This window comes from Zeus faber (assembly GCF_960531495.2).
Source record: "Zeus faber genome assembly, chromosome: 22".
Taxonomy (NCBI): domain Eukaryota; kingdom Metazoa; phylum Chordata; class Actinopteri; order Zeiformes; family Zeidae; genus Zeus; species Zeus faber.
In genome coordinates, this window is record NC_137209.1 from 22182883 (window position 1) to 22206821 (window position 23939).

At 44.6% G+C, this 23939-nt stretch overlaps 1 protein-coding gene across 2 annotated transcripts in view; it reads right to left on the reverse strand.

The window, feature by feature from the left end:
- dhx15 (DEAH (Asp-Glu-Ala-His) box helicase 15) overlaps window positions 1-17296 on the reverse strand; it is a 37789-nt gene extending 20493 nt beyond the window's left edge. The window contains exons 1-6 of one of the 2 annotated variants that reach the window (XM_080022980.1): window positions 17172-17296; window positions 15621-15945; window positions 13480-13673; window positions 12547-12706; window positions 8669-8887; window positions 1694-1861 (exon numbers count right to left, since the gene is read on the reverse strand). In XM_080022980.1, the coding sequence (XP_079879106.1) occupies window positions 1694-1861; window positions 8669-8887; window positions 12547-12706; window positions 13480-13673; window positions 15621-15945; window positions 17172-17176 (1071 nt within the window). In that variant the 5' untranslated portion in view covers window positions 17177-17296. Of the gene's footprint in view, window positions 1-1693; window positions 1862-8668; window positions 8888-12546; window positions 12707-13479; window positions 13674-15620; window positions 15946-16969; window positions 17102-17171 lie in introns of those variants that run through there. The other variant, XM_080022979.1, reaches the window with a different exon arrangement.
- Between the last annotated feature and the right edge of the window lie 6643 nt (window positions 17297-23939).

Here is a 23939-nt window from a genome sequence, read left to right on the forward strand (position 1 = left end):
TTTCATGTCAACATCTCTTTGAAGCGTGTCGGCTAACAGGGAGGACGTTTGAACTTTTGGAGAGATCGCCGGCTCCGACTCTGGGTAATCAAACTGCCAAGATTGCCGATGCCTCCTTTAAATGCACACTCACTAACGCACACTGAATGGGAGGAGATAAAACGATAGGACTAAAAGATAGAGAAGGGGTGGAGTGTTTGATCTGCACTTCTTGGGGGAACCCTACTCGGGGACACACACACACACACACACACACACACACACACACACACACACACACACACACACACACACACACACACACACACACACACACACACACACACACACACACACACACACACACACACACACACAAGCCCTAACAATTCAACAGTTTCTCTCCGATCACAGCTCTCCATATCAGACTTAATCAAGGAGGTTGAATCAAAACGCATCCTCCACATCAGTGGTTCTCAACACAGGGTCGGGGGAACCCCGCAGGGGTCCTTCAAAGGGTTCCAGGGGATCCTGGGCCAAACAATAAATAGTTCAACTCCACAAGACGTTAGCCGCATTAGAGAATGTATAATAGTTTCGATCATGGTTTCCCATGGCCTCCCCAGATATAGAAAGGAAGTGTGGAAGTTTGGACTAAATCATATACAATAATAAAAAATAAAAAGAATCTTCAGCAAATTTAGGATCCTTGTCGTGAAAATAAGCTGAGACTCACTGCCCTACATTACAGGATGTTGGGGGTGAATATTTGGCCAGCATCTGCCTCCACAGCACTTTGGAATCAACTGATGGAAGGAGAGTGTAACAAAAGACAAAAATATAAGCCCCCATTTTCTGGCCGGCCCCGAGAGTGTGTGTGTGTGTGTGTGTGTATGTCCCGCTCTCATGGAGCGGCAGCCCAGTCTGAGCAAACGTAGTCGAAAGATAAAAACGACTGCAAATGCAGTACTTTCCTTAGGCTCAGAGGGCGTGAGTAATACCCCAGTTATAATTTAGAGCAGAGAATCGCACGTTGACAAAGGCAGCATATGTTGTATGAGTCAGTTCTGCGCAAAACATTGGGGGGGTGGGATAATATAAATAAATAAAAAGTTGTGCAAGCTCTCTCTCTTCCTTATCCTCCCACCTCGTATCCCTACTGGCCTTTCTACGTCATCATTAGCCCCTTCCTCCGTATTTTTGTTCAATAATGATTCTATTTTAGACCCGAAGGTCAACCTGTAACCTCACAATATCAATCTATTACGTGGTCTACTTGCCCTCAAAGACTAATGGATGTGAGTTGACAGTCTCCAGAAAAACAAATGATGTGCCAGGCATAGGGCAAATGTGAAAATGACCCTTGAGATTTTACTTTGAAATTGACCTTATAGGATAAAATCAAGGTCATATTCAAATTCGGCCCCCTCAAAAACCACTATAAAGTGTTTTCATTCATGTTTCCACGTTGTTTCGTTCTGACATATAACAGGCCCCTAGTAGCCGCCATTTTGAATGAGTGACAATGGCCGCTGTGGGACTTTTTGGGCTCATCTGCAGGTGGACTTGAGAAGGTCTGGGACTCTGACCGTTGTCTATGATGTGACCGACGTCTAACTGGCCAAAATCTTAAAAATGTTTCCCAAAAGTCCAAACGTACTACTCCACTCGTCCACCCCTTCAAACTAAGCGTTTTTGGGGTTTTATTCCGTACCTTTCTTCCGATGGCGCCGCTCGGTTTGTTGGGTGGCGGCGGCTCGAAGATCCTCTGCTGCTGCTGCGGCGGCAGCGTGGAGTACAGCGGGATGATCTTGATGTCGCCAACGTCGGGCCCCAGGTCGTCCACCTCCCGCTTGATCCGCTTGCAGGCCTCGTCGATTTCCTGAAAGATGGCGAGAGAGGCGTCACCACGGCGCTCGGGGGCAGGCACCTGGCGGAACAACGGAGGCTTCCCCCGCCGCCGCCCATTTGTTCTGCCTATCGCATCATCTGACGGAGGAAATTAAACCTGGACCGTGGTATGCTTTGCCGAGCTTCCCGTGGCTTTGTCGTCAAACGCAGCAATCATGGAATACACGCACAGGCACACACAATCTCTCTCTGTCTCTCACTCACACACCAAGAGGGTTCATTATTCCACGGTGCAATATTGTACAGGGAATGTGGGATGAGGGTGCAGCACTGATGCGTAACCGGTGGCAGATCAGTTCAGTGGCGTTGAAGGTGGTGTAGCCCGTGGACTGGCGTGCAGACGGAGGACCCGAGCAGCGGCGAGAAGAGGAAGATGCGCACGGGGTCAGGGACGTCCGAGTCAAAAACACCAATCGAGACGGGGATACGGCCTAAAGTTTATATATATATATATATATATATATATATATATATATATATATATATATATGAGTGACAATGGCCCCCGTGGGACTTTTTGGGCTCATCTGCAGGTGGACTTGAGAAGGTCTGGGACTCTGACCGTTGTCTATGATGTGACCGACGTCTAACTGTGGCCAAAATCTTAAAAATGTTTCCCCAAAGTCCAAACGTACTATTCCACTCGTCCTCCCCTTCAAACTAAGCGTTTTTGGGGTTTATATATATATATATATATATATATATATAAATAATCTGCGCATAGCTCCCCTACTGTAAATGCCGTGACTTATATATTTTGAATTTCTGTGTGTATATTTTTTAGATTAGATAGATTTAGATTGAATTGCTTTATTTATTATTCCTACTTTGTTTTCCCAAAAGCCTTTGGAGTTTGCTGCACCGCACTGGCATTTGGCAAATAAAGAAATTTGACTCCAATGACGTGATCATACTTTTACGTTTAAAATGCATTCCCTCATTTGGCTTAGATGGGGGGGGGGGTCAGTGGCGTTTCAAGTAGTGTACACATGAAACTGCAAAAACAGGAAGCTTCCTCCACCCCCTCACAGCCTGTACTGTAGCACCACCTCCAGGCTGGTGGCAGCAGTACAGCATGGAACGCATGTTTGATGGGGTCACGCGACGCTGATAACTCATTTTGTGGAACGACCGTGGATCGTAAAAAGGACTTTACATACCACAAATCCTTATTATCCATCAGGTCGACGAATACAAGTCACTGCCCATAAAACTACTGGAACCTACTCTGGCTCCCCATCTCTGGAAGAATAAAGCCTCCTGTGCTTTCAATTGGTTTAAAGCAGGGACGTGCCACACCACTGTTATTCATTTATCTCTAAATGGGTACGGCATACTCTCATGTCAGTATGCACATACAGAGTACTGATAATGAGCACCGAAGATTTCTGTACACCCCTGTAGAAACAGTCTCCAAGTTTCAAGAATGGCGCTAGCTTTGTTAGGCCGAGCATCAAAGTGTGAGTACAAGGCTTAATCAGACACCCAGGATCAGGATCAGGAGATCTCTAGTTTAGTCGTGAAATGAATACCATTTAAACAGATTCACCAGGGCGGCAACACTCGGCATGACAAAGTGCCGCTGTGATGTTTCCGTTTGCCCTCTGGTTTGGCAGAGCGTCGCCAGCCCTGTTTGTCCCCGTGTTCATTGCATTAATTCAAACGCCGCTGATGGCCATGTGCCTCTTAATCAACACATTGACAAGTGGAAGAGAGTAAATCTGAATGGATTGGTAAAATTAGCCCCGGTATTAATAGCCTATCAAGCCCCTGGATGTAGCAGCTGCCCTGAAAAATGGGCCCCTTTGCCAAAGTGCTGGAAGCGAGCTGGCCGTCCAGTCCTGTGGGACCCGGGCCGAGCGTGCGCGGCGAGTGTGTGCGACCGCCCGTGGACGGGCAGCCAGCCAGGGAGAAGTAACCTGCCACCAGCGCTCTCCGCAACCCCCAGGAGCCGCAATCCACAGCCAGACTCATAAGCGACACAATTAAGCGCTCCCCTTGACTAGCAAACAAGCAGCCGCCAAACCTCCTGTTTTGATGTTCGCTGCTGAGGGGGAGGCTTAAATATTAGGACTTATCTTCGCTCGACAGCTGTGATAAGTTTCAACTTCCGCTTGGAGTTGCAGCGCTGTAGTCTGTTTGCGGCGACGAAATATCTCGCGGAAAATATAACCTAAGAGCAAGAAAGAAATAAATAAATAAAAGTCCCAACGTTTTATTCCCCCAGCCCCCTTCCCCCTCGCCCCTGTTTTTCGCTTTCGTGTGTTATAAATTATACAGATAAAAAGGTTGCATGGCTTTGCCGTGGATCTGCCTCCCGATCATTAGTCAACATCAAAGTTACCGGGAGACGGAAGAGGTTAAGAAGCGCTTGAGGGAGAGCCGCAGCGCCCTTTGAAAAACCATCTCTGCCAGACCTACCTCACATTAACTTCTTTAACCCAATTGGAGGAGGGCGGGGGGAGGGGGTGTTAATGAACTCACTCTGGGAGTGCTCTCTGTAACTCATTGGCTTGACACACCGCAAAGAAAGACGGTAAGCAGAGGGGAGGCTTGTGTATCAGTCAGGGGAGGGGGGGGGGGGGGGACAAAAGAAAAAAGAAGAAGAAAAAAAACAAAAAAAAACCCTCCATCTCCAAACAAGGTTTTTTTTGCAAAGCTCTCCGTCTTCTTTGCATATTTCAGAGTGCTGGTTTATTGGCGCTGCCCGCTGTCTGAGCGGTTGGAACACCACTAAATCTAAAAATCAATGGCCGGCCCTCGAAGGGAGACCACTTCCAACACAACGCCCTCGCGGCTTCATCCCTTTCGTAACGAGCCAGGCATCGATCCCGCATTGGCAAGTGAAAACAGATGTAGGTGTGTGTGCTCATGCGACCGTCCGGCGGCCACCGAGTGACACATAATCACTGCTAATAAACAGGACGGGTTCCCTTTGAGGACGCCTTCTGTAAATAACTATATCTGGACAGACCACTGGAGCTGAATCCATGGAGACGGCACGAAAAACTGTGGCGCGGTACACACCTCGCCAAACTGCCGGCGCGGGGCCTGATAATGAGATATTACGATCATAATTGTTGCATGACATTTTTTCCACGATAAATTCAGGGCTGTCAGGATCATGTTATTTTAATTGACTATTAAATGTCAGAAATAATTGCGCCTAACCGCTTCATGTCTGTCTTGTCTGTTTTATGCCACTGAACTATTATAAGCCCATAAATAGTGTAATAATAGGCTACATTCACACTGCAAGCCTTAGTGCTCAATTTGGATGTATTGCTCAGATGAATTTCTTTTTTGTTTGGCTGTTTATTTTACTATTTTTATTTTTTTATGTGGCCAATATCAGATTCCAGTGTGAACTGGTCACTATGTACTAACGGAATGAAATTTCACAGTACGGTTTCTACCAAAATACTGTTTACGGAATTTAACAGTGTTCATTTTTCTCCCTTCGTTTCCTACATATTCAATTCATAAAACGTTGCACGGTGCTTTACATTACTTTCTGAGAGCGCATGGGAGCGGGCGTAAACAAAGATGGCGCAACGCGGCGCTTCGGGAAATTACTATTATTGTTAAAGTTGGGGGTGAATTAAAGTTCACATCTTCAATTTTGACTTCTGACTGTTCAGACTGAGGTGTCACTGCAAAAAAATAAAATCTGACCTGTATCTGATTTAGGGACACACATGGAAAAAGTGTCCCAAATCAGAATGGAAAAGTTACGATTCCAGTGATTTGTGCTGTTATGGAAAAAAATAAAAGTAAATTAAACTGATCCAAGTCACACGAGCAAAAACGTGGACGCCCCCCCCCATTTGTAGAGACACAAAACAGGTTTAAAAAAAAAAAAAAAAACAAGGGGAAGACGAATGCCTTGTAAGGAGAAGTAGCCGAGCCCCTTGAGCGATGGGAGTTGTGTTCTCAATCTAATGATCCTTCTTAAGCGCCGGCAATCATTCATTCACCCCCCCCCCCACTCCTGTTTACCTGAAGCGGGAGGACACGGCGGACACCTGCCCCGGCTCACCACACAAACACTACTGCACCATTAATACAAACAGGTCATTAGGAGTCGATAAAAAGAAGGGGGGGGGTCAGAAAACGAGGGGAGACGATCCTGAAATTGACGAAGCAAAAGCCGTGAGATTTTCAGGTGGTGGGGGGCGGGGGAGATACATCACCGCCGAAGGGCTTGAACGGATGGTTTTCTTTACCCTGTGACGGGGGCGGGGGGATTTGTGCCTCTGTGTGTGTGTGTGTGTGTGTGTGTGTGTGTGTGTGGTCGTCCAACCAACTGTGACCAAATTCATCACTCTGGGCACGAACCTTGCCCTCCATTACACATCAGTGGACAACATTTGCAGGAATGGGGAAAAATAATATTGAAATAATAAATGACTTCATGTCCAGGTTTTTTTCTTGGGGGGGGGGGGGGCAGAATCTGGGTCACTTCTTGTCCCTCACAACGCCCGCCCCGCCACCCAAAGTTTCGCAGAATTCCCCAACTATGCGCATTCCCCAACGGGCACCAGCCACATGTATTAAACATCTGTCAATCTGAGCATTGATCCTTTAAGCCATTTCTGTGTGTACGCAGAGGTGAAAAATAAAAGGGCCGGGTAATGATTCTAATGGTCAAAGACTAGCTGAGCACGCAGGGCCACAAACAAACTATCACTCACGTCACACGTGTTGAAATAGTTATAACAAATAAATGGGACGAGAGCCACAGGAGTCGTTTTGAGGTTTTGAAGCGGCACTGAAGCGTCGTAAAACGGGAACAGCTGTAAAAAAAAAACGGTCGAGAACAACTGGACAAGAATTATCTCCATGCGTCAAACTGTGCCTAGAACCTGCTATGAAACTAAACTTTAAAACGTACGGTCACAGCACACGACATGGGGAAACCACACCACTGACTGACGTAGAAGAGAAGAATGGAATATCTTTTGTCATAATGAATCCTGTGTTTGATCCGTCCTTCACCTGGGAGCGGTGGGCAGCCGCGGAAACTAGCTGCACAGTGAATGGAGCCCATTATTTTTTTTTTTACAATTACAGAAATTAAACTTATCGCAGCTTATCTCCAGGGTGTGAAATTTCCTTTATTTTTGCTTTGTTCGACCGCTCGGAGATTTTCTTTAATGCGCTGAATGTTGAAAACACCCAAATTCATTCACTTCCCTCAAGATCTCCATTTTCTTTAAAGATTGGATGTGGAGAGGCACCTTGTTTTCTGGGTGAATGTCATGAATACATTTTGGAAGTGAAACCATTTTTTTTTTTCTTATGATAATAATTGCCATAAAAGGTGGTTATATTTCAGCAAGTTGTTTTGATGGGAAATTTCAATTAAAAAAAAATAAAATAAATAAAAATAAAAAAAACCTACATTTGCTCGTTCTCCACCAAGCTCAGTTACAAATGGTGAGAATCCAGCCATGGAGATTCCACGGATTTTCTATAAAGCCAGCCCCACAAAGTGTGATTTATTTTGTTATCTCCCACCACTTTTCACACATTTCTCATATAGCCATCTATGATCAGCTCAGAGCCTCCAGTCAGGCTCGCCTTGGGGTTGTGAATAATGAACAGCACCCAGTGGAAACACACACAAATTCAAGGAGAGCGCATGAACTTTACACAGACGGGACCTGAACGAGGGGAGCAGAGCCGCGTCTCTGGCAGTGAAGTGACAGTGCTAACAAACGGGCAAATAGAAATGTAAACTCAACACAAGTCTTGCAAGAATTGCCACCCCAATGTGAAGGACCGATGCAGAGCTCGAGTTAGATCCCATCCAAATTCAAGGAGAATTTCAAGCTAAGGTCAGACACATAAATAACAAATTAAATGCGAGTTATGTTCATTTGCATCACAGCCTGGTTGAGCTCAATTAAACGTCGACGCAAATTGACACTACATGTTGCAATGCTCGACAACAATGCATCTTCTTGGTAAGGTGGATGACACACTATCATAAAAGGTTACGATAGCGGCATGAGACGAGGGCTGCGGCGATAACCGCGGTCATGTGACGTCACCGCGGTGTTGAGCTCATTACCGTCATCACCGCAAATAATTAAATGTGCATGTATTTTTTGTCATTTTATTTTTTTGGTCGGTAAAAGTTACAGGAGTACATTTGGTGTGTGATACGAAATGTAAACGCAATCATCACGGTTCAGTTATCATCATCGACTGTCATATGTTCGAGGGCTTCTGGAGCAAAATCGGAAAAATCTCAGTTGCTTCACTCAGTACTGCAGTCCATAAACATATGGGGATTTTTTTTTCTTTCTGTGTCTCAGATAATTATTATTAATTATTTCTCAGGCTGTACCCGACTCAGAATTTTGTCAATGGAATCAGATTCATCTGCTCAATGCGAAACGGAGCGCGGGGTTGGATGCTAAAAACGGAGAACCGATATAAAAATATATTTATGATTCGCCTTATTGAACGGTTATCCCTTTGCATCTTTGCAAGCGTCGTTCCGTTTTATCCTGTTGTTGTAGTACAAAAACCGTAAACCGTAATACCACGGGGACACATGCTTTTTCACGGAGGTAGGAAAACGTTCATACCATCACAGCCCCTAGATATGACCAATGTCAGCATAATTCATCATATATCTAATATCATGCTAAAATGACCCCAAGTAGTAATAAGTAGTAATGGGATGGATCAGAATATGTGGTTAAAAGGTGGTACATGTCCACCCCTGCCAGCCAACACCAAATAGTAACAGAAATTGGCATCTCACCTCTTGTCCGGTGAGGAAGAGCAGGAGGTCGCCTTCCTCCTCCTCACACATATGGATCTGGATGACCGTGCGAATGGCCGCCTCCAGGTAGTCCCTCTCGGGCTCCGGCGTGTAGAAGATCTCCACGGGGTGCGTCCGGCCCGGGATGGTGAGCAGCGGACAGCTGTCGAAGTAGACCTGGAACTTCCCGGCGTCCAGCGTGGCGCTCATGACGATGACCTAAAAAGACAGGAGGACACGGTAAACATGGGTGGAGCGGCAGGAATAAAAAAAATAAAATGAAATAAAATGTATTATGACCACAGGTAGAGGCGTTGATTAGAACAATCTATCAAGTTCAGAAAGCAGAATTCATTTACTCTCATACAGACCAAAAAACAGCATTTAACTTTATCTCGAAAACCAAAATCCTGGACAACAGGGAGTCACCCATCACAATATCCATATCCAGGGTGCATTCTGGCATTACAAAATTAAATTCATGGACTTTCAAGTACTACTTTTTTTTTTTGTTAAGTACAGTGTGTAGAATTGAATGGCATCCAGCCGTGAGGTTACAGATCGCCACCAACTGAATACTTCCCTCTGTGGCGACGAGAAGGTCCTCAAGCGTGAGAAATATAAAGTGTGGCAGTGTGGGCAGCTCGGTAGAACAATAATAATAATAATTTAAAAAAAAAATTGAATATAATTTTAGTAATGCGAGTAATAACCTGGACCCGCAATTTAATCACCAGACCAGCCGCGCTACCACCTCAAAATGCTCCATCTGCTTCCTCACGGCTGTCCACATACATCCTGTTTGTGTGCAGAAGTGCATGAGCTTTGTCTGTGAGCTCTGCTGCGCCGTCCATCGCTTCCCGTTCCGAAGACAACAAAGTATTTTGGATAGCTGTTTATTATTAATTATTATTATTATTACTACTACTAGTACAACAACAGAAATAAATATATTAGATATAATTTCTGTCAGTGTACGGCTGTCTGTAGTACGGCAAGTGCTGAGGGTCAGACTTGTGTGGGCTGTGGTGCCAATGGAAGATGGGTATGACAGGTGTATTTCATGGTTGGGTTATGACCACGCCCTAAGGCCAAAAAGGGACCCGGCATCATGTACGGGTTGTGTCATCATGCCAATGCGCACAAGAGGAGTTAAAGTATGCCCAAAGATAGTAGGTATCCCACATGCACAGTTTCTTCTTCCTGGAGGCGGGCCTTACTATGTGATGGTCACTGCGCATAGTGCACACACACGCACAATATCCTTGGGAAAACACTGTACTTATTCATCACAATATAATGTCATAGTCATCTTTTATCATTAAAATGTATTCCTTTGTGAAGAGCTGTCGATTTTGAGTGTTTGTTAGATTTTTTATTACGTTACAATTTAAATAACAAAGCCAAGGGGACTGTCACAGGCTTTCAATGATTTCAGGGTTTCTTCTCCAAGGACCTTTCAAGCTACTTCAGCACAAAAGGGTTTCGTTTTGTTGAAATTCAAGCACTTCAAGGACCTGGTAGGAACCCTGTATATCTCTCACACACACACACACACACACACACACACACACACACACACGGGGGGACTTTCCTGTTTCTCCTTCAAGGCTAGAAGGAAGGGCGGGGGATTGGGGTTGTTATTATGGGAGTGGGCACCCAAGTGAAGAATCAGTCGGCGGATGAACTCAGTGATGACAGTAATGAAAAGATAAGGGCACGTTCCGAACGAATGAGCCCAATACCGCACGGAGCATGACAAAGCAGCGCGGGCACACAAAGCCGGAAAGGGTACGGAGGGAGGAGAGCGGCGGAGTTTGGGATGAAGGGCAGCGAGGCAACACCCCCAGAGAGAGTGGACGCGCCGTGTGATCCGACATCACTCCCAACCTGTGACCTACACAGGTCGGCGGCGGCCCTCGCCTCCAAAGTTGGATAAACAATGTTCTCCCTGGAGCCCATTACAGAGATGCGCATTAGGATTCTGATGAGTGACACGTCTCCCATTTTTCAATCTCGCAGACTTTCAGGGGCCGGCATCTCGGCATTTCGCTTTTACGCTCTACGAGACATCATAATTGCTCTTAATCAAGGCAAATTAAACTTTCAAATTCGGAAAGGGATGAAGAAGGTAAAGTGGAGTGGGTGGGGAAGGAGGGGGGATCATTTCCCATAACCTAGACCTTATTTACCCGTCCCCCAAACAAACGTCTAACCTTTGATTCCACACTGACAAAACAACCAGTCATTACCCATCTGCTTCATGAGGGTTATCTATGGCGTGATCAGCCATAAAAAGCTCTGCCGCCTTCCAACCGGCAAGTTGCCTCCTTGCCCCCCCATGGCTGACTGCTCTGAAATGGGATGACCTGGGTGGCAATGTTCTCTACTGCTGTTTTAGGGCCTAGCTCTGAATTTCCAACAGACACGCCGTTGTATCCAAGAGGTAAAACAATATATAACGGAAAAACAAAACTCAAGATAGGCACTTTCCATGATAGTGCAGATTCCATTGAGCAAGTGCTTTGTTGGAATAAAGTTGGCCCGGACTGGTAAAACTCCATTAAATCATACATACATCACCCAAAAACAAAACAGTATCCAAGGGATACCATTACTGTATGAAACCTGAGTTTCAAAGCTCATGGATCTTTTTATATTGATCAGGACCAGAAGTCATTGCTCACAGGGTTCATTCTGGAATTACAAAATGAAATTCAAGGGCTTTCAAGTACTTTAAGCACAATGTTTTCATTTTCAAGCAAAACAAATATAATGTTTTCAATGTGATCATTGATTAAATTATAATATAATCTTTGTCTCGGTCTGTATTAGGGGTGTTACGATTCTTCAAATCCACAATTCTATTTGACTATAGATTTTAATGTCACGATTCGATTTAAACAATTTTATTTCCATCACTGTGGTCAGTGCTGGGAATAATGGCATTGTAAGACTATCGAGTCTTGATTTGTGAAGAAAAACATTTGTTTCTCAATAAGTAACCTTTATACAAATATTAAAAATATATAAATAACAAAAATATGAGCATATTTAAACAACACACCTAAACAGTTAAGAGCTTTATCAAAAGTAGACTTTAGAATAATAAACAATAACTAACTTATTACACTACTTTTGAGTTACTCCCCAAAATAAGCGCAGAAAAAGGGATGCTATTTTTGCCAGAGGGGAACGCTGGGAGTAAAAGGAAAATTACAACCTGCAGCTCCACAGTTCCAATCACAGCAATCTTTCTCCAGACAAAGCAATAAAAACTGGAGATGTATTTAATTTACTCCGTTTCCTGCTGCTGCTCTGCTGCAGGTCGCTCCTGAAAAAATCCCGCGGCACTCGGCATTGGACATTTCGTTGGTAATGGTTGGCGTTTATTTTCATCTGCACATCTTTGGAATTACTGGACATTTTGGTCAACACAGTGAAACTCCGGAGGCGAGGGAATCACGCCGGCGCACATTTGTGCGTCTCCGCCGACACGGACTTGGCCCAGTTACTGGGAATATTTCTCTCTAATGTGTGTTCACTGTGCAACAAACTGGATGAACTAATATTGAACTTTATTGTTTTTTGTTTTTTTTTAATATTGAAATTCTATTCAAATGGTCGTCCCTGCGGCCCTCGTGCCAGGTGGGCGGTACAGTGTGCATTGAGAGATGCGTTGCAATTTTTTTTAATTAACACGTTTTTTCCAAGGACTTTTCAAGCACTCTGGCACAAAAGGGGATATTTTAAAGGTATTCCGGCACATACATTTCTGAGGATAAACACAAGCACTTCAAACACCTGGTAAGAACCCTATGCTGAGGAAATTTTAGTCATGTGCGTTTCCTATCCTCTATCTCCTCCCTTGGGGTTACCTTTAGATCGGTCCGCTGGCGGACCACTTCCTTCAGGACCCCCATGAGGATGTCAGTGGCCAGAGTGCGCTCGTGGGCCTCGTCCAGGATGATGACGCCGTATCGCTCCAGAAGGGGGTCGTTCATGGCCTCACGCAGCAACATTCCATCCGTCATGTACCTGCGTGACAGCAGGAGACGGCAAAAAGTACAGGGATTGAAAAGGAGCTGAGCAATTTTAATCAAGAATATATTTGTACTCAAGTATTACTGTACTGTACTTGTTCCATGTAATGGACGTTTAAAGTGTACGTTTAAAGTCACTATCAGGGTTGGGCCAGTGTGAAAAATTTAGACTGTTTTGATATGAAGGCCAACCGGTATACAGAGTTTTATCACTTGGTAGCACGGCACCAAATTTTACAAGCACAAGTTTACATTAAGGAAACATTAAGCTGCGTAACCAAACTTCATAATCGCTGTCTTATATTCGGGTCAATACTGTAATTTGCCAGAATGTCTCATAATGACTAAGACCGGTTCAGTCGGTTTCCATAAAATCCAACTGGTTGAGGCTCGTTTACCGGACCAGTAATACCAGAAACCGACCCATCTTACTGTTTACTCCACTTCATATCTGTTCTACCTTGCAAGGCTACTTATTCAAAAGGTCAATAAAATAGGTTTTTGACCAATAATAAGATGAATCCAACCAATACTGGACCTGCAAAACTTTTAAATGAACAAATGCATTTGGAAGGATGGAGTTTCCACGCAAAAAATTAGCTCATGGTGTTGAACAACTACTTACACTTTCGGCAATCCAGTTTAATCATACTTAAACACTGAAAACTCAGGAGATTTCAAAAGAGTATTAAATGGTGTGGTATTTGTCATTTTACTCCAGTTTTTCGAACATGACATTGTCAAAGGGATGCAGAGCCTTCCACTCACTTGAGCACCGTCTTGGCGGAGCTGCAGTCCTCAAACCGAATGGAGTAGCCCACCTCCTGGCCCAGCTTGATGTCCATCTCATCGGCCACCCTCTGGGCCACGCTCATGGCCGCCACTCTCCTGGGCTGCGTGCACGCCACGGCTCTCTTTGGACCCGGCATGGTCCGCACCATGTCCACACACCATTGGGGAATCTGGGGAAAGAAATAGCAAGAGTGGTCACTAGGAGCGGGTGACGGATGGATCCTGGTATGTGCTATGTTTTGTCTTCCTGTTACTTTTGGTGTACTATGGTTTTGGACACAATACACTCGGTTTTGCCATACTAAAGAATACGCGCGTTTCCATTTTGGATGCTTCAAGTGTCTCAGTTCCCCCGGCATGTCCATATGGTTCAATACTAATATAAGTAGAAAAAAGGACAACATGTGGTGAAAAAAATAAAAAACATCATGCAAACCATCTAGGCTTGGGCGATATTTTCACAGTATCAAAATATCACAAACCACTCACTAACACTTTCTCAACAACACCCCGTCAACGACGCTCATATCTTGTCCCGCCCAAATATCACAACATCAAATTTGTATATCGTCTAAGCCTAAAACCATCTTCTAACTGCATATAACGGCATGTAACAATTAATTTATTGTATTTTTAGAAGAAGAAGAAAGAAAGAAGAAACAGTCTTTATTCGTCACGCAACACACCACACTACAACACATGCTTGCACACACACACACATGCACATGCTTTGATGGTGGCCGGTGAAATGGATCCTCTGCATTTGACCCATCCTGGCTTGTCCTGAGCAGTGGGCAGCATACATGGACGCGCCCGGGGACCAGGTGATAAGTGTCCATCGCTGGTCAGACCATGATGGTGCATGTTTTTGGTGGGGGTCCTTGCTGACGTGAGGTGGAGGAAACCCCATGTGAGCACGGGGAGAACATGCAAACTCCACACAGAAAGGGTCCTATTTGGGAGATAACCCGCCGGAGCACTATTTTTATGCCATAACGAGGCGGGCTGCACAACATGTTAAGGTTGAAAAGGCTAAAACCCAACGCATGTCAAAATTTGATGTGTCTGAGTATTATTACTAACCCCAACTTGAAACCAAACTCGCCCTCCTCCCAACCCGAGCCTGGCGTGGCACCCATCCATGCAAAATAAGAGTCATTAAAAAAAAAGATCTGCGATTTTCCGTGCCATCTGGTCTGAAATGGTCGGACAACGTCCCAGCATATAACCACAGAGCGCAGATTGTTCAACTTTTTGGACGACAACAATGATCATATTATATATTTAAATGTATATAATATATATTTATCTCTTTTATGTGTAGATACATTTATTTATTCAGTATTTAACATTAAGCCATGACAACAAACAAAATACAGTCAATTTAGCATTATTTTAAAATATATATCTTAATAATTATCAACATCGATCAATATATCAAAAAAAAAAAAAAAAAAAAAAAAAAAAAAAAAAAAAAAACATACCGTGATAACATTTTTGGCCATATCATCCAGCCCTAGATTATCACAGCTCTTCTCACATGGTTTAATACCAACAGAATAGGATACCACAGAGCACAGGAGGGGAAGGAAAGCTGTCTGTGTTTTCAATGTAGTTCACAAAAGGTAGAAAAAGGCAATAAGCCGCCCCATCATAGAGGGCTGACGATCGCTTAAAAAGCTACCAACTCTCTTGTTTATTTGCAAAACAACTACACCTGGACCACATGCACTGACCTGTCATGTCCACGAGGATCTTCTAACTTCTCACTCTACTGTGTGACGTAAGAACGTGATACAGCGTCATATTTGACTTCCAAAATCAAGAGCCGATTCAGCTTGGATTGAAATGCATGGGTTTAAAATTGACCTCCGCTATCCGTATATGAATGCGTGTGTGAATCCAAGACACGATTCACGTCTTGGATTCATGCACACATTCATATACGGATAGCGGAGGTAGCCATGATCTTCAGGAGCAATTTGGGATTCAGTGTCTTCCTCGAGGACCCTTCAATGCGCAACCAAGAATCCTTCAAATCACCAGGAGGTCGCTCGTGCGCAGCCTGACGTGCGGGCCACAGAGTGTAACAGCGCACAAACAGCATTCATCTCTACCTGCGTGGTCTTGCCGGAGCCGGTCTCTCCCACCAGCACGAAGCTCTGGTTCCGGGCCAGGATTTCGTTGAAGCTCTCCTTGTACTCCCAGACGGGCAGCTGCAGCCGCTTCTTGAGGATCTCGTAGAAGCGCGGCGTGTGCGGCAGGCTGGTGAAGGGGTTGATCTGCTGGTGCATGGCCGCCTGCTTCAGGAAGCCCACGCCGGCCGGGGTGGGGATGTAGGGGGGCGGGAGGGGCTTGACGTCCCGCTCGCGGTCCCTCTCGCGGTCTCTGTCCCGCTCCCTGTAATGATCATCGCGGTATTGGCCCCGGTCACGGTCACGCCTGTGGGGACACGGAACATGAGATGGGACAAGGCCGGATCCTCAATTAGAACTTCTTTAAACTTTAGTGAAACATCTGATGCTATGAAAAGCCGTACAACTCAGGCACACATCTGAATTAACTAATCTGCAATTAACATATAAATGCTTCTACAGGGCATATGATATCAGTTTAATAACCCTGCAAAAAGGCACAAAGACGTCAGGAATAGCAAAATTGAAATAGATTCATCCCTTATTTTGTAGAAGCTTTGAATTATTGACTTATTCTTATTATGAAGAACTATACAGTAATATTCGCAGCTATTTACGCACATTCTCTATCGTGTGTATATTTTATATACGTTGTCTTTTAGATTATTAAGCTCTTTTATGTACTATGAGGACAAATGAAAGGCCATATGCTGTCATAGAATTGCAATAACGCAGACTTTAGACGTGTAAAGTTCATATTCATTCACCCCGAACAAAACATCCATATTTGCATGGCAGCCATTGCTAGCAAGCATGCTGCCGCCCTCCGTCACAGGCATTTCTTACTCAATACACCCCGTGCACACAACACGTTCGGTACGTTCATACATTGACATTTTCGTTTGAAACTTTGTATTAGCGCGAAGACAATGCACCGACCGCTACCAGTTCCCCCGCGGAGTCAACTTCCCAGCACGGGGGAAACGTTCCTGCGTGCGAACCCACGGAACACATGTTGTTGTGGTTACGGCCAAAGTTTGACAGGCCCCCGGGCCCATGTGATGCCGAGCTACCGAGCACCCTTTTTGCGGTTAGTTTGCGGCAAACAAACAAACAAACAAACAAACAGGGTTGATGTTTTTTGTTTTTTTTGGGGGGGTGTGGGGGGGGATTCAAGTACTGGAGCGCATCGGAACCGGTGCTTAACATTATTATCGCCGTTCAAGCCGCCGCCGCCATGACGCCGGCTTCGTACTCGGCGTTACGGTCGCGGCGCCGCCGGCACCGCCGCCGCCGCCGCGCGCCGGGCTTCACCCCCGCCCCGTACGTACCCGTCGGGGCAAGCCCTCTTCGTACCGTCGCCTAAATCTAAACGGTGCCGCTTGGACATCCCGCCGCGTCGACACGTCGCCAACGACGACACAAAAGAAACCCGGGGTTGGAGTGGACAGAACAGGCCGGTCGCGCCGCCATGCAGCTCCGACCATACACCGGGAGGGGGGGGGGAGAAAAATGGCGACCGGAAGCTCTCACCTCATCGTCGTTATCCTCGGGGAAAAAAAAGCCCCCGACGCTGGTTTTGCTGTGAACCGCGACACCGGAACGAGCGCCGCTCTCTTTGCTTTTGCTTTTTTTTTGGGGGTTTTTTTTTTGGGGGAGCGGGTGGGGTGGGGGTGGGGGGGGGCGGCGTCCTAGCCTCTCTTTCGGGGAGGGGGTTGGAGTAGCGGGGGCTCCCTCTTAGCGCCTCATGCCTGGTGGTTGGGCGTCTGGATGGAGGTCTGGATGCCGGGGATCCGATTCCGGTCGCGATGTGCCCGCCAACGGGCAGCGCTCACCCCGGATGCCCCGCCCCCGCCTCCGCCTCCGCCTCGGCGACTACCGCCGTGCAGCGTATCACGGTGAAATGACGAAAAAACAATATTGAATTCATCTATATTAATTATCAATAAATTAATACAACTGAAAAGAGTGTGAATACATACTGCAATCCACCAATCTGTAGGATTTTAAATGCACAAAAAATATATATATAATAAAATATATATAATATATAAAACGTATATTTTTACATTCACCAATAAATGACGTATTTTCAAAAGTTGTTTTTTTTGTTTTTTTTAATCACAACCTTCAAACGCCTCAACACGCGCACGGATCCACGCGCTCGATCGTTGATCCATTCGCGTTTGAACTCTGGCTTGTGACGTACGTGTGACGTCGGATATTGCGGCTCTTTTCAAAGCGTTCCACCGCTGACGTTTCCGAGGACGGAATTCAAGCACCTCGAGGATCTGGCAGGAACCCTGTAACATAAAGCACTTTTATAGAGACATATATATTTTGGAATTATTATATATATATATATATATATATTTCTGAGTGTCGGGGAGGATTCCTTCTATTTGTTTCGTTTGCTGATTTGACACAGATCTGTCTGATACCTGACAAAATACGACTCTCTCTCTCTCGTCCTCTTGTCTTTCTCATGCACGCACGCACCGGGCCATTACATTTACATTGAGTCATTGAGTCATTTATCAGACGCTTTTATCCAAAGCGACTTACACGGGAGGATAACATTCAAGCCACATTGCGACGGAGACATTAGTGTAACAATAAATACTGCTCGGTAGCGCTAAGTACTTGTAGGTTAGGAGAGGAGGCGCTCCCCGAAGAGCTGGGTCTTCAAGATTCAAGATTCCAGATTTTTATTCGTCACATACATATACATACTTTCATACATATACATACTTTCATACATATACATACTTTCATACATATACATACTTTCATACATATACATACTTTCATACATATATGCAGTGAAATGTAATGCAACCGGTGATAACACACAACACGTCCTAGGGAAAGTTTCTTTCCAATAGCCCAACTAACTGACTCCTAAAACGTAACACGGTAAGTCGAATACTTAGAGAATACAATAAACATATATGGAATAAAATAAAAATACAATAACAATTGAGGGAATATGCAGTTATGTATATAGAGATATGTGCACTGGAGGCCAGGCCCCCTGCTCTGCTCGTTCTTCTGGCAGCTCTAGTGAGGAGGCTGGACCGCAGGGGAACCCCGACCCCGCGCCCAGCAAACCATCACCATGCGAGTTGCAAAATCCAAGCGGAAACCTTCAATCCGCTGAAAGCTCGACCTCGACGCGTGTTGTAACGCGTTTCCAAAACGCATACGTCATTTCCTAAGAAATAGTTAATAATCCATCGGAGGGGCCGTCACGCGCCTCTGACGTCGACACGCTTTGAAACGTGACGTCGTGAATGAAAGGCCGTGAAGGACGTCAAGACGCCGTTTTTTCTGCGCGCCGCGATTGGCTCACAGACCGGGGAGGGGGCGGGACATCCGGTGACGCGGGGGGGGGGGACGTGACGTCCTCCGTCGCCATTGGTTCCCCAGCAATTCGAACGATGATATTTATTTCAAATTATATTTTGATAGTTTTGTGTATGTTTTTATTCACAGGTCAGAGGTGATTTAGAGATGTTTATATTTATTTGGAATTACATTTGAATTAATAAAGATCACATTGCAAACTGATTGTATATGTTTTGTTTGAAAATTAAAGAATATATAGGTATGTATACATATATTTAAAAATATATAAATATTTCAACTTCCCTTTAAAAGGAATAAAAAAGGGTGTATACAACTATATATGTATGTGTGTCTGTGTGTGTATATATATATATATATATATATATATATATATATATCTAGAGAGAGAGAGAGAGATGCATGTTAAGTGTATATATCCATATACATTTAATGTCTTTTAATGTTTGATGGAAATTTGTTAAACAGCACTTTATGATCATCTCAGCAGCTCGACCTCTGACTTTTGACCCCATGTATAAAACGCGCCAAAGACAAAATGCGACCACCACCACTACCGCCCCGACTTTTATGTCCCGACGAATGTTAATTAGTATGTGGGTACTCCTGCTGTGTTTTACCACTTGCTGTTGCATGTAAATTAGATATTAAATGAGCTTGTGTTTATGTGGATTTATGCACTTTCTCTAACCTCGCTCCACGGAGCGGTAGTTGAACCATAACTTCTTCGACGGTGTTTTTCTGCAGCCTTGCGTGCTATGCTAATATCGCAATAAAATAGGTTTTAAAATGGTAATAGGGTGTAGTCCGTAGCACTTAAATGTTGGGTGGAGAATGCACAACATAAAATGAGTCAACAGAACAATATACGCGGCGAGGGTGAAGTGTCATTTTGTTTTGAACCGGGCAAAATGCCTCCCGTGAATCAACCCATATATGCCCGCCGTCATGACATAAACTTCCAAAAATCCCATGATCCAGTTTCGAATGTAACCCCCGCGATGACGTCACTCTGTGTACCTACTTTCTACCAAAAAATACAGCGATGCAGGAGTGGACGACGAGATATTGGCTCACATATTTTGTCCCTCTCAAAATCGAAACAATTTCTCTCGAATAAGGTTCGAATTGAGCAGAGTATTTGCTCTCCACAACTCTTCATAGGGAATGTGGACAGTTTGCCGGTCGCCATTTTTGGAGGATCCCTTCCATTCAATCGCGTATGGAAATAGCTTATATATACTGAACGTATGAAAATGGGGAAAGGAAGGGGGAAGAAGAAGGGTCGAGGTTTTGCACAAGGCGATTGTAGGGTTTTCCGGGGGGCTTTTCACCCGGCAACACCTCCCGGGCCGCCGTTCAACTCAAAAATGCAGAGCGGCGTTCACAGTCGGTGGGAGTGATCCCCCAGTCGCGGCGGTGCCGCCGAAGCCACGCCGTTCGGGGACGAGTCGGTGCCGGGCTGTGGGTTCGTCCTCCACAAGAGGGAGGATGACCTGGGACTAGGAGGGGACGAGGAGAGCCTCATGACCGGGATAATGGGACCGGGCGGTCCAAGCCTCTGGGAGGAGGCTTGGGAGCTAAGCCGAGGGGTCCGGCAGAAGAACGTACTTATTCACCTGTCTGCAAAATGACTATTTTAGGTTAGGGTTGCACAAGGGTCGCAAAAATTTCTGAATCTGAATAAAAATACTGTAATTAGTAATTGTATTTATTTGTTTGTTGTAAGTTAGTGCAATATGATAAGTGTTCATATGTTGTTAGTGCATTATGTTAAAATAACTTAAAAGTAGTCAACATCATCATCAACTCACGTGTTGGTGCATTTTGTCAAAATAACAACTTAAAACTAGTAAACATAGACAAAAACAAGAATAGTTACTCTTGGTTAAGATGGGATCAGTTATTCCCCAACATGTGGAATGCGGACATTTATAATACAGCATACCCGCCACATACAAACATGCTGTGGTGTGTGGATGGTGTGGTTGGAGCAGCCACACCTGTCCCGGGTCAAGGTGATTGGGCCCAGGATCAGTGTGGCTGTACATCTGTTGCTCGCTGATTGGTCTAATGAGCGACAGGCATACAGCCACACTGACCCTGGGCCCAATCACCTTGACCCGGGACAGGTGTGGCTGCTCCAAACGCACACCATCCCCACACCACACATGCATTTAAATGGATGAATTCAAATGCGGAATGGAAACCCGATCAGCTGCTGAAACTTGTTTTATCAATAATGAGCAAAAGTACCCTGCCCGTTATTGTCATGTATCACAGATTCTGTTTCCACTGGACCTTTGCTGTTATTGTCAGGCGTATCAAACTGAAAAAAATCTATTGGGATTGAAAATATGTTTTCATGATCGAACTGAAAACTGTTTGACTGGTGCAGGAAAGACCTTTAAAACAACAATCACTTTTATTCAAGTACTGTCCTTAAAAACAATGTTGAGCTATATGTATTTCAAGAATTGTATTCTTTATTTCCCTACATTTCTCATGCTCAAATAAGGTCTATTTTTTTTTTTTTTACTAAAATACATTTTATATACTCCAAACAATAACACTAAAGGGCAGGTGGAAACTGGAAATTAGGAAGAATTTTAATCAACACAAATACAATACATGCAATAACACCTTCAGGCCCATTTTGCTTGTTATTAATAAAAGACGTTTGTTTAAAAATAAAAAAACTTCACTGAGTGAACTTTAGCCAGTTGAGAATAACACAGGCGACACATGCAGTTCAAGAGATTTTTCTAATAATAATAATAATAATAATAATAATAAATATACAACTTCTAACGACGGTCACTCGTTTCCAAGTCTGTCCAAGGCAACGGCGTCGCACTTCCTTTCCTATTTCAATATCGGGGGGGAAATGGGAAAGCACCGCGCGAAGAGGAAAGAAAGCCGATCACCGAATCAGAATAGTGAGTTGTAATACGCAATTACCAAACTCCCAAACCACCAAAGCACGTGCACTCACTACATAATGTGAAAAGAAGCCTGTTTTATGAGTCTGCGATGGAGTGGCGGAGTAATGTGCGTGTAAAGTTTAACGACGACGTGGGCTGTGTTTTCCAGCCGTAGAGGCCTCTGCCGATGGAGGTGTGAGACGGAGACCAACGCCGTTAATCCGCTCTCCGCCCCCCCCCCCCCCTTCACCCCACCACGTAAAGCCTTTACGAGCGGCCTGGACACCGCATCGCCGGGCGCTTCAGGACGGTCTCGGGACACGCCGGCCGCCGCCGAAACCCCCCCCCCCCCCGACTCGCCGCTGCGGCATCGGGTGACGGTTTGTTCCCCTGAGCACGCAGGGTCCCGTCTGTCCTTATCGCCGCCGGCCCGCCAGCCACTATCTTAATAGAGATCTGGCTGACTGGCTGACCCCCGAGCCGCTTATCTACCGACGCCCTGCGACTTTCTGCTGGCCTTGCCTTCCAGGCCCGGTCCTTGGCAGCCATGTTTTGTTGTCGTGGCTGCAAGTTGTCTTCCGGCTTCATGCCTCCGGCATGTTTTTAAAAAAACAACTGGACGGGGAGAAGCGAATGACGAGAGGAAGCAGGACGGGAAGTGTGACGCCACATCAGATCGACTGGACCCCTGAAATTGTAGTGATCCCGCAAATTTGAAGATGAACCACGTTAAAAAAAAAGCCGTTTTAGCACCTATTTATATAAAATAACTAAATAAATAAATAAATAAATAAATAAATAAGAATTATAAAACAAAAAAGAAAATATCAAAAACTGATGGATATCTTCGTTTTTTGGAGCTTATTTGAAACACTATATAAACGGTGGCTTTTTTTAAATTTTAAGCCCTATTTCATTCGGAGATTTCGCACAATTTCATTAAAAAAAACCTGAAAAATGAAAGATGAGACACCGTAAAGAAAAACCAACTCGACGACAAACCCAGACATGTTTCATCCAACGGTTCACCCCTGTCCACCCCTGAAAGCGCCTACAATGCACACGTGAGCGTCAAAACCGGACCACGCAGCAATGGAAGGAGATGGCCTGCTCTGATGAATCCACATACCACAGGACACCTTCGGAGGTCTTGTGGAGTCCATGCCTCCACGGGGCACAGCTGTTTTGGCAGGAGGAGGGGGAGCTACACAACATTATTGGTTATTAGTGGTGGTTTTAATGTTGTGGCTGATTGGTGTATATATACATACAGTAGATATAGATACACACACACACACACACACACACACAACCATAGAGTAAATGAATAAAAATAAATAAAAATCAGCGACTGACATATGCTGTTCAATTGGTCAATCAGCGGTTATTGGGTGAAATGGCTGCGGCACAAATCTGAAGATTTTTTGTGCATTCACAGAATTAACACGGCAGAAGCAACACCATTGGATAGATGATGAGACGGACAGACAGACAGACAGACAGACAGACAGACAGATAGATAGACAGATAGATAGATAGATAGATAGATAGATAGATAGATAGATAGATAGATAGATAGATAGATAGATAGATAGATAGATAGATAGATCATTCATTATAATAATAATAATAATAATAATTATTATTATTATTATTATTATTATTATCATTATTATTATTATTATTATATTATTGTTACTTATTCGGGATAAAATGAAACTTCAGTGCCCATGGGAACCCAGATATACAGGAGGTCTATGGGGCCTCTAACAGAAAGGGGTTTCAATGGATTTAGGTTTATACATCGTTTTCCGTGTACAAGTGAACACAACGCATCTCCGACACATGGATGGAGAAATATATAACAGAGGTTAACTGAAGCAGCCAACGTGTTCACTTCACACTGAGTCCCTGGACTTAAACAACACTTCTGTTTTTGCATTCAATGATGCAAAAAAAAAAAAAGAAAAGCATCAATGGCCTCCTTCGAATCATAACCTCCCCTCGGGAA